Source organism: Paramisgurnus dabryanus, chromosome 7, assembly GCF_030506205.2.
Source record: "Paramisgurnus dabryanus chromosome 7, PD_genome_1.1, whole genome shotgun sequence".
Classification (NCBI taxonomy): Eukaryota; Metazoa; Chordata; class Actinopteri; order Cypriniformes; family Cobitidae; genus Paramisgurnus; species Paramisgurnus dabryanus.
The window spans coordinates 23,140,680-23,153,125 of record NC_133343.1 but is presented as its reverse complement, the minus strand read 5'-3'; the positions used below and the strand labels follow the sequence as shown (position 1 = coordinate 23,153,125).

General features: G+C 35.3%; 1 protein-coding gene across 7 annotated transcripts in view; it reads left to right on the top strand.

Moving 5' to 3' along the window:
• Nucleotides 1–12,446, top strand: part of ddr2a (discoidin domain receptor tyrosine kinase 2a) — a 49,219-nt gene that overhangs the window by 11,887 nt on the left and 24,886 nt on the right. For 6 of the 7 annotated variants that reach the window (XM_065264592.2, XM_065264590.2, XM_065272625.2 and 3 more), the window contains exon 2: nucleotides 8,988–9,095. In XM_065264592.2, coding sequence (XP_065120664.2) covers nucleotides 9,014–9,095 — 82 coding nt within the window. In that variant the 5' untranslated portion in view covers nucleotides 8,988–9,013. Of the gene's footprint in view, nucleotides 1–8,883; nucleotides 8,903–8,987; nucleotides 9,096–12,446 lie in introns of those variants that run through there. The other variant, XM_073815184.1, reaches the window with a different exon arrangement.

The window sequence follows — 12,446 nt, the reverse complement described above, 5'->3', positions numbered from 1 at the left end:
AATATGGTTTCAGAAAAAGTAGGTCAACATCACTAGTATTAACTGAACTTATTGAAGAAATTACTAATTATACAGCCAAAAGAAATATGGAGTTGGGGTATTCATTGATTTGAAAAAAGCATTTGATACAATTAATCATGTAATATTAATCAATAAACTGGAAAGGCTTGGGATTAGGGGGATAGTGTTGAACTGGTTAAGCAGTTATTTAAAAGATAGGAAACAATTTGTGAAGTTGGGAGAATATGCATCTGATTGTTTGGACATTAAATGTGGTGTTCCCCAGGGGTCAGTACTAGGACCAAAATTATTCATTCTCTACATAAATGATATATGTAAGGTATCTGATCTACTGAAATTTGGGTAGCACTTTATTTTACAGTACGTGTACTTACAGTGTACATATATGGTAAATAAGTTGTACATACAGACAAATGTGTGGTACTTACTTTTAGGTATCTACATGGTAAGTAATTGGTATCATTACTGTACTTACCAGTAGTACATACTTGGTAGTTAAAATGTAACTCTAGATAAGTACTGGGTAATAACATATACATACGTATAGTGTAGGTATACTGTAACTAACTAGAAACACTACTGTGCTTACAAATGAATGTACAATATAAGTATTTAGTATTTACATGCAAGTTAGGGTAAATGACAGGTATTTAAAGTGTACATATATGATAACTAATATCAAACACTACTGTACTTACAAATTGTATATACATGATAAGTGTATGGTACCTGTAGGTCATAAATAAATGACCGGCACATATGGTGTATGTATACTGTAACTAACAAGAAACACTACTGTACTTACAAATAGTATATACATGATAAGTGTGTTGTACCTGTAGGCCAGTGTAAGTTAATGAAAGGCATATATGGTGTATGTATGTATACTGTAACTAACTAGAAACCTACTGTACAATGGTTGATGCTATAGGTGGTAGGTCCTATATAATAACTGTGTAAAAAGCAACACTTTATTTTACAGTCCTGTTTCTATGTAGTTACCATGGACGTACTAGTGAATGTACCCAGTAGTTAATACGTATGATAGTCAATGGTTGGGTTTGCTTCACAGTGACATGTATATGATGCAACATGATCTCACAAAGTTCCGTGGGATAGTCACGGAATTTTTTGCTCATTTTTCCGTGGCATTCTCACGGATCTCCGCATATTTCCGTGGCCCTGCCACGGACTTTCTTTTCCGTGGCATTCTCACGGATTGGTTACTCAACTGCTTTTTCCTATTTTCAAACCATTGTCGCTTCGGTTTAGGGTTAGATTTGGTGTTTGCGTTAGTATTTCACTTTAAGTATTGGTTTATACTATTTTTTCTGATGTATTCTTTTATATTTTCTAAACTTTAATCAATTGTCGCCTGGCGTTGGGGTTAGAGTTGGGTTTGGGTAGGGATGTCATTTTATGTAAATCTAACCCTAAATCGAAGCGACAATGGTAAGAAAATAGGACAAAACAGTTGAGTAACCAATCCGTGAGAATGCCACGGAAAAGAAAGTCCGTGGCAGGGCCACGGAAATATGCGGAGATCCGTGAGAATGCCACGGAAAAATGAGCCAAAAATTCCGTGACTATGCCACGGAAATTCGTGAGATCAGGTTGATATGATGCTATATCTTAGGTGGTAGGTCCTATATAATAACTGTGTAAAAAGCAACACTTTATTTTACAGTCCTGTTTCCATGTAGTTACCATGGACGTACTAGTGAATGTACCCAGTAGTTAATACGTATTATAGTCAATGGTTGGATTTGCTTCACTTCACAGTGACATGTATATGATGCTATATCTTAGGTGGTAGGTCCTATATAATAACTGTGTAAAAAGCAACACTTTATTTTACAGTCCTGTTTCCATGTAGTTACCATGGACGTACTAGTGAATGTACCCAGTAGTTAATGCGTAGGATAGTCAATGGTTGGGTTTGCCTCAAAGTGACATGTATATGATGCTATATCTTAGGTGGTAGGTCCTATATAATAACTGTGTAAAAAGCAACACTTTATTTTACAGTCCTGTTTCCATGTAGTTACCATGGACGTACTAGTGAATGTACCCAGTAGTTAATACGTATTATAGTCAATGGTTGGATTTGCTTCACTTCACAGTGACATGTATATGATGCTATATCTTAGGTGGTAGGTCCTATATAATAACTGTGTAAAAAGCAACACTTTATTTTACAGTCCTGTTTCCATGTAGTTACCATGGACGTACTAGTGAATGTACCCAGTAGTTAATGCGTAGGATAGTCAATGGTTGGGTTTGCCTCAAAGTGACATGTATATGATGCTATATCTTAGGTGGTAGGTCCTATATAATAACTGTGTAAAAAGCAACACTTTATTTTACAGTCCTGTTTCCATGTAGTTACCATGGACGTACTAGTGAATGTACCCAGTAGTTAATGCGTAGGATAGTCAATGGTTGGGTTTGCTTCACAGTGACATGTATATGATGCTATATCTTAGTTGGTAGGTCCTATATAATAACTGTGTAAAAAGCAACACTTTATTTTACAGTCCTGTTTCCATGTAGTTACCATGGATGTACTAGTGAATGTACCCAGTAGTTAATGCATACGGTTATTTAATGCTTGGTTTAAAGGACAAAGATACCAAAATGGCACATCAGTAATGTTTGTTCTTATCATATAGGTATGGTATAAGTATAACTTACATTTACCTGCAGGTACAACACACTTATCATGTATATACAATTTGTAAGTACAGTAGTGTTTCTAGTTAGTTACAGTATACATACAAACACCATATATGCCTTTCATTAACTTACACTGGCCTACAGGTACAACACACTTATCATGTATATACTATTTGTAAGTACAGTAGTGTTTCTTGTTAGTTACAGTATACATACACCATATGTGCCGGTCATTAATTTATGACCTACAGGTACCACACACTTATCATGTATATACAATTTGTAAGTACAGTAGTGTTTGATATTAGTTATCATATATGTACACTATAAATACCTGTCATTTATTGTACATTCATTTGTAAGTAGAGTAGTGTTTCTAGTTAGTTACAGTATACCTACACTATACGTATGTATATGTTATTACCCAGTACTTATCTAGAGTTACATTTTAACTACCAAGTATGTACTACTGGTAAGTACAGTAATGATACCAATTAATTACCTTGTAGATACCTAAAAGTAAGTACCACACATTTGTCGGTAGGTACAACTTATTTACCATATATGTACACGGTAAGTACACGTACTGTAAAATAAAGTGCTACCGAAATTTGTACTATTTGCAGATGACACAAATATCTTTGGTTCTGGTCATAATTTGGAACAACTCCTGGACACAATCACTTTAGAATTAAACAAAATAAAACAGTGGTTTGATATAAATAAGTTATCACTAAACTTGAGCAAAACTAAATTATGATATTTGGAAATAGTAATTCAATCAAGCAATGTCAGCTAAAGATCGATAATGTGAACATCGAAAGGGTCCATGAAACAACATTTCTTGGAGTGATTATTGATGACAAGGTTTGCTGGAAATCTCATATAAAATATATCCAAACTAAACTGTCTAGAAGTATTTCAATCTTGGCTAAAGCTAAGTACATTCTAAATGACAGATCACGCTACATTTTGTATTGTTCACTGGTGTTACCGTATTTAATGTATTGTGTAGAGGTTTGGGGAAACACATACCAAAATTCATTGCATAAATTATTTATACTACAAAAAAGAGCAATAAGAATAATTCATAACACAGGATATTTGGAGCATACCAACTCATTATTTTTACAGTCTAAAGCATTAAAACTAATTGATCTGGTTGAATTTCAAACAGCTGTATTTATGTTCAAGGCTAGAAAAAAGTTATTGCCGGGCAATATACAGATAAGGTTTTTTGAAAAAGAGGGGGGTTATGGGTTAAGGGGAATGTCACATTTTAAGACTCCTACCGTGTGTCTCAATTCGTTCCCTAGCTCCCGAGGTCGTGAATCAGTATATTGTGTACACAGGTTCGGGCACTGGTAAGGACCCTAACTCACTTCACATTGGGACAATGTTCACTTATTTTTCTGTCACGTGGCTGCTTAAGCGCGTTGTAATCACTCACAGCTGTTACTCATCAACAACCGGCAAAACCAACATCTCTCTGACTTAATTTTAAAAACAGTACATTGTGAAAAATGCTGTCACTATTCTCTTACATATCTGTGCATAAAATCGGAGGCATATAATTACATTTTAAATGTAATAAATATATTTACAATTTTAAATAAATATTATTACTTTAAATATTGAGTAGATTGTGGTTCCTTAGTGTGTAGCAATGTGTGTTTATATTTACAACTAAAACAAACGTTTGTCTTTATAAAAGTTCTGTAAAATTTCATAAAGTTTATTGAGTTGGATCACGTGATGTTCGGTTGGCGAGCTTCAGAAAAGGTCACGTGATTTCCGGTTAGGGAACATAGGGACCATCGATGCTCACTGGTTTTTGCGTTGCATTGTGGGAATTTTTAGGGAACGAACGTTCCAGTGCACTGGACGGATTTTGCGATTGAGACAGCCCTTAAAATGGCCGACTCCCTGATCAGTGCCCTGACTACTGAACAAGGGAGCTGATTGAGACACACGGCTAGTTTTCGAACTACAAGGAAAAGTTTTTGTTTATCTGTCAGTGGTGTCAAACTGTGGAATAAATTAAATAATGAATTAAAACAATGTACAAACATATTACATTTTAAAAAGATGTGTAAAGAAATTATATTTCAGAGGTATAAAGACACAGGGTGTTAATAATAATTTGAATGTATTTGTAATAACTTATATGTGTATAAATAATATTGTGTATGTGTAATATTTGTATGTGCACATAAAGATTTACAGATTATATATATAAAAAAGTAAAGTAGGGATGTAAAGGGGTAGGAGTACATAAGTTTTACTTCTTCCTACTCCCTTTTGGACATGTGAATTGAGTTGTTTTATATCTATACGTTTTTATTTTTTGTTACCATGTGTTTTGTTTTCTCTTTTTTTTTCTTTCAATTTTCTATTTTGTAATTGCATTTACATGTTCAAAACAAAATAAATAAATAAAGTTGAGTTAAGTGTTAAGTGTTGGTGTCCATTAAAGTCCATTAAAATGAGAAAAATCCTGGAATGTTTTCCTCAAAAAATAATTTCTTCTCGACTGAACAAAGAAAGACATCAACATTTTGGATGACATAGTGGTGCTTAAATTATCTGGATTTTTTTTTAAGAAAATGGGCTAATCCTGAAAGGAACAGTTTAAAATTCAAAAATAAAAAGTCTGACATTGTTTATTTGCTTCCAAATTATTATTACTTTTTTTGTAGATTTAGTTTTAGTTCTTTAAAATATTGTTTGTTGTGTCCTGATATATACACTGGGACAAGTTAGTTAGAAAATGACTGCAAAAATGGAAAAGAAAAGGGAAGCTGGTTCTGAGACAGGGTCTGGTCTTATTGTTGTACATGTACAGAAATGTTTTAGGGCTTTATGTGATAAACATTACATAAAGCAATGTCTAGTCATGTCTTGAGCTGAATCATTTCACTGGAGGTCACATCATTCATTATTACAGTATAATGTTTCTTTAGGAAGATTTTCTTATGGATTAAAGAGCGTGTTGCATGTTGATTTGGTCTTTGCCAGCCTTAAAAGATCTCTTTCAAAAGCCCAATCTTAAATGAAACAGAAAAGGCTCAAATATGCCTGATCTCTACATGTTCATGAGACACACCTATAGTGCTGTGAGGAAAGTTTTGTTTGGCCAATGATGAAAACTTTTCCAGGATTTTTAAAGCTTCCAACAGAGATCCAAAGTCGCTTTTGTTCCGGCTTTAAGATTTAAAGCTGGATTTTTATAACTTGTGTAAATATTGCAGTGTATTGTTAAGTAAAGTTAAAAGTATGCTGGGTCCGAAAACTACCTACTTTCATAATATGTAGTAGGCAAACGCAGTAGGCAAGGCGAGTAGGCAAAATGACCTACTACTTCCGGTAAAATCCTGAAGTGTTCATTTGATGGACACTTTAATATCCCATGAGCCCCCCGGAGAGGAGTTTTCCAATGACAAAGAAGAAGCAGAGGAGCTGTTTTATTAAACAAAATCTCCAAAAGCAGTAACACGGCTTTTAGTTACAAAAAATGTGATTTTTGTCCATGGCAAGAAATTCAGCAGGGTTTTTTTTGTGCCTAAAGCATAAATGTTTTTTTTTCGTGTCACGAATTTCTATAATTAGTTTTTCGTGTCTGTGGCACAACTTTCTTTTTTGTGGCATTTTGTTTTCTCATCTTTTTTGTGGCATTTTGTTTTCTCATCGCTTTTTCCTATTTTCTTATCATTGTTGCTTGTGGTTGGGGTTAATCACTTTCTGTATCATTTTTAGACATCCTAACCCCAAATCTAACGCCAACCCCATGTGACAATGATTTAAAAATAGGAAAAAAATGAGAAAACAATAAATAAAATGACGCGAAAAAGAAAGTTGTGCCATGGACACGAAAAACTATTTATAGAAATTTGTGCAAATGACACGAAAAAGACATTCATGCTCAAGGCACAAAAAAGCTGAATTTCGTGCCATGGACACAACATTTTTTTCACATTTTTCGTGACTATAACACGACTTTAAATGAGATCACGTTGTTAATGACTAACTTGCCGTTATGACGACATGTGTCACGTGATGTACGGCGGACGTAGCGCGTCCAAATTCATTCAAACTATCCATATTCATTCTATATAGTATCTACAGTCGATGAGTAAGTACTTCATTTAACTAGGGTGGCCATTTGTGCCAGTTCCGCCGGACACGTCCCGAACATGTTTTCGGGTTCGTTCTCCGGAAGTAGCGTTGCTCGACAACATACGTCATCACATTTCAGCTAAAATACATTAGAAAATTAAGATTTATTTCTTTTAAGACATACAATCATTGTAGTTTCATTCTTACCTTGAAATGTAACGGTTGCTTTTCTGAAATTAAACCCGAAATATTAAACCTTGAAGACGTATGTGGTCGACCAACGTGACTTCCGGATAACGAACCCGAAAACATGTTCGGGACGTGTCCGGCGGAACTGGCACGAATGGCCACCCTACATTTAACTCAGTACCTAATGTCAAAGCATGCGGCTTTGGATGCAGCGTTAAAATAGTGACATAAGTCGGTGTAGTGGACAGTGCTACGACACATGGTGCAGATGCACTTCTGGCGACCCAAGTTCGAATCCTGCCTCAAGGTCCTTTGCCGATCCCATGCCCCTCTCTCCACCCTGTACTTTCCTGTCGTCTCTTGATTACTGTCTGTCACATAAAGGAAAAAAAATTGTGACCTATAAATATTTTCACTTTCTTATGTGTCTTTCATGTTGCATAATTATGAATTATGTATTGAGACTTTGCAGTGATCAAGGGAGTCATATGCAGTCAAAAACAAATGAGTAATCCTTCAGTTGTTTACAATCCAGCAGGAACCTCTTATTTCTCCCTTTATAATTAAAACCATTTAAGTCTGCTGTGTAGGTCATTAAAAGACCTTATTTAGGAACTACACTAGGATATGAATCATGGAAACAGGGATGTATTAGTGAGTACCGTATAATGTATCCTGACATACGTATTAAGTACGTAATCATTCATGTTGAGTGTTTAATGCACAGTTGAGTTAGTCAGATTCGGTTCGCTGTTCACTAGCTCATGATTCACTACCACGTTTTTTTTTATTAGTAATAACTATACATGCGGTAGAGTTAGGGAGGATGGATGCTGTCCCTAGCTGTCACAAAAGTGGTATCCTTTCAAACAATATACCTTTGCACCTAAAGAGTACCAAATGTATACATACCTGTACCTAAATGGTACATACAGTATTAGGACCTTTATAAAGGGTGCTGCCCCAGTAACAGCTTGGGACCATTTTTGTCAGGGTCACTTTCAAGTTACAGTGACATGTGCCAGACAGGAAAGAAACATTTTGACTGGACTGGTCATTCTTACTTGGCACTAACTTAGTATCTGAGGTAATGTCTGACTCATTTAGTAACAAATTCACTCTTCATGACATCTCCTGGTCACTTGTCACAGTGCTAGTTGCAAATATTTCCTATACATAATTAAGGATTAATACACCAAATAAACAGGATGTTTTAGCGTACCTGTTATTTATTTATATTGTTACACAAAGCTATGTTCTGTTGCCTGTGCTTCAAACTAAATCATCTTCAAACTGAATGAGTACAAGCAAATGCAACCTGGCTTGTTTGCTAGTTTTGTATAAAAGTTGATGTACAAAGCAGAGTTTAATAAAGAACTGTTGATGGTCAGTTTTTCACATAAACCAGGAAGCATGGATTTTTCTTTGAACTGATAGACTTGGTCTTTTTCAGCTCTAGCCACAACGCCTTGTGAAGTTTTCCCAAAAGTTTGTTATAATGAATATATGGAAATTCCATTATTCTCTTCAGGCAATTATTGCATCTTTATTGACCAAGTTCAAACCATGCCTCCATTAAACAAAAAATAAAAAAATTTCATTTCATTTGTGTCATTGTTTAATGCCAGTTTTTTACAAGGGAATAAAAAGCAAGTGAAAAGATGAAGACCAAAAGCAGTTCTCATGCAAACCAAAATGTGAAATATGAGATAAAAGATTATTAGCTTTTGCATTTTTTTGAATTAGGGTGTGGGTGGTAGATGTAGTTTGCCCAGCATGAGCATGTGGTGAAATGCTTAACACAATGATTGTTGCTTCAAATCTAGTTGGAATTACTGCTGTCCTTGAGCCTGAGCTGAACTTTTGCTGGGAGTGCTTGGGTACAGTCGAGATGAATTATGTGGGTTACAGTTGGAGCGATTCCCAGATTTCCAAGAATTCCTAGATTAGGTTTTCTAATCCTAACCCTGTTCCCTATTCTCCAGGAGTGAACGTCCTGTCTCCGTTTGAGATGAAGCAGCTTTGGAAGATGCTCTTTCCACTCCTTATCCTGCTTTACCTATTGGGAGCTGTCAGACCTCAAGTCAATCCAGGTAAATATGTTGCTTTCTTATTATAAAGCATTGTTAAGTTTTAAAGTGACACTCCACTTTTTTAATCACATTTGATTCTTACCGTTTTGGAATCCATTCAGCTGATCTCCAGGTCTGGGGCTAGCACTTTTAGCATAGCTTAGCACAATCCATTGAATCTGATAAGACCATTAGCGATATTTTAGTTTCGATATTTTTCCTATTTAAAACTTGACTCTTCTGTAGTTACATCGTGTACTAAGACCGACAGAAAATTGAAAGTTGCGATTTTCTAGGCAGATATGGCTAGGAACTACACCCATTCTGGCGTAATAATCAGGGACTTTGCTGCCGTAACATGGCTGCAGGAGGCGCAATGATATTACGCAGCAGCCAAAATTAGTCCCCTTAGTAACTTTCAATGGCAGGCGACTATTCGGGCAATGCGTAATATCATTGCGCCTCCTGCAGCCATGTAACGGCAGCAAAGTCCTTGATTATTACACTACTTTGAGAATATAGTTCCTAGCCATATCTGCCTAGAAAGTTTGCTTTGACAAACAGGATATTCCTGCTTAAACTTTTTAATGCATTTTAAATGCATTTTATGCTTTTTATCGAAAGTGACTTACAGTGCATTAGTCTTCAAGTACAGTAGATTGATAGAACAGCTATAGCAGTGGGCAAATTGATGACAGAAGTTAGATTTGAGGTTAAACTCGAAACCATGTTTGAAAATACATAAGACGAGTCACAATGGAAATGGGTTGTTGTAATCACCCTGTGGTAACAACAGTTTTTCTAAAGGTCAGCATGTTGCAAGTTGCATTGTTATTCTTGACTAGGTTAGTTCACCTCATACTGAAAAGCTTCAGCGTGAGAACTTCTGAATATGCTCTGTAAGAGACTTGGATTTCATTCTGGATCCCATGGTTCCTTATTTGTTATCTATGTCTTTCAACTCTAGCTCTTTTCGCTCTAGCATGGGTGGTTTGCGGGGAGGAAAGTGTGATGTCAATGTGAGGTTCAATTATATTTTACAAGAAAACCAAAAGCCAGCTCATGGTGAGCAGCCATACAGTAGAGACATGAGCAAAAATCTGGAAAGCAGCTAATACCAACATGGCCAGTGACAATTTCGACTGGGATCCCCTAGGATGAAAACCACACTGTGATCTTGTATTATTTAAGAATATATTTATTTCTACAGTAAATGAGTTTGATTACTCAGGGTGACGCTTCTTCCTTCCACAATGTCAAAAAAAGTCAAAAATGGTCCCTGGGGCAGTACCCTTTTAGAAAATACACCTTTGCACCTAAAGAGTTCATATAGTAGTATAGTAACTACTAGTTAGTATGGTGACACAAAATAAAACGTGGCGAGGTTTTAAGCTGATAAAAAATGAGAACTCTTGTATGGCGGAAGAGCACTTTTTGCAGCACTTTGACCTCGGCGCACAGTAACATCATCACTCCTAACTTCTCCTCTCGCTCAAACTTCCGTCAATATTACTGCCCCTAAGTCGAAGTGCTGCAAACTAAGTGCTCTTCCACCATACAATATAGTTCTCATTTTTTATTCGCTTAAAAAATCGCCACGTTTTATTTTGTGCCACCATACTTACTTGTGTTAATACTCCCGTAAGTCTTTAAATAGGGAAAACATGGAAGTGTTTGGTGGCTTCTAAATTCATCCCTATTTGGATCCTAAGGAATGAATGGGGCTAGGCTAAATGCTAACACATACATGACGCACTGTACAAATATTAAGTGCACACAATGAAAAAAGATAGGCATGTATTAATTCGTCTAAGTTGAGGTAAGAACATAATAAAATACTGAAAACCGGTGGTGTTTTCCTTTAAAGTGACATCTTGGGACCAAATAAAAAATTCTGACAGTGTACTGACTGTGGGTCAGTTTGTTTTACTTGATTTCAGTATATCAAAACCTTGAACTGATGCTATCAAAGCTTATTATTCAAACTGTATTAAGCTCAAGTTTAAGTTCAAGTAAGTCTGGCAATGTTGTGTTGTTTGAGGTTCAGTAGCTAGCATGCCGAGGAATGTGTAATGTTCTTTACTGTTTTCTTTTATAGACATATTGCGATTTAATGTAAGTGAGAGCAGGATACCAGTCCTCCATATTATTTAATTGTTCCTTTGCTTGGTCAAACTACAAAGTAATGTTTGGCTTTTTGCAATGTAAACATGAAATATGTAAAATGCTTGTTAAAAATTGGGTCTGTGTGGTTTAGGCGCAAGGAGTCAGAATTGTTTATAAGCTTTCAGATGGACTGTGGGACCAACAAAAATAACAGAATTACACTCAGCTGTGTAAATGTTCTTGTTACTTCAGAAGTGTGAGTTAAGAGATGGGTGTGAAAAGTAAAAAACATAATTTTGTATTAAAACACTTATTAAACATTTTGGGGCGGTTTCCCAGACAAGGATTAGACTAGTTTTAGACTAAAATAAATTTTAGCACTGTCCAAATTGAACACAAATTGTACTCACATATCTTAAAATACATCAGTGCCATTTGTTTAGCCTCAAAATGCACACCTCAAAATGCACACCTGGCTTAAGCTAATCCCTGTCTGGGAAACCACCCCTTTGAGGCTGATTCTCATATGAGCAAGGGTTTCGTGCAGGACCTTTGTTGAATATTATATGCAGCTTACACCCACACACGTGCACACATGTGTGTACTAAATTGGGACATTTTTTAGATGGATGACTAATGAAGAGTTCCTCAACGGGGTTTGGGCAGGCCTGATTCCTTTATTGCAATGTAGAAAGTCTTCAAATATATGAATATTAAAAGATAATACACATTGAAAAAATGTGACTTTGTCTGTAAAATACAGATTAAAGTTTCATAACTATGTTTTAGGAGCATCAAAGTTTCAATAAAGTAATTCACTTCAATCTGACATGTCCTTACACTTTAAAAAGTAAGTTGGATCAGTTAAAAAAATTATTTCAATTGTTAATGCCAAAAATAAAAACATTTAGTAAAACATTTAAGTTAAAAATGTGTAAATATTTTAGGAGTTACCTAATGAAGTTTTTTTTTTTTAAAAATTGTCATGTAAAGTGAGAAAATGTAAGTTTATAAAACTAAATTTTTTAGGTGTTTCCAGTTTATGTATTTTTTTTTAATGCAGTTTTCACTTTTAACAGTGCAGTCAATATTAAAGATAACAAGATTATATTTTCAGTTGACTCCGTCACAAATAAGATGCGAGTATACACATCTTAATTATTATTTTTAAAAAACTAACAACATTTGGTTAATTTTTTTTTATTTTATTAAAAAGCTGTGTTAATGAGCACCTATCGCCTGATTCATGATTGTACAATTCCTTTG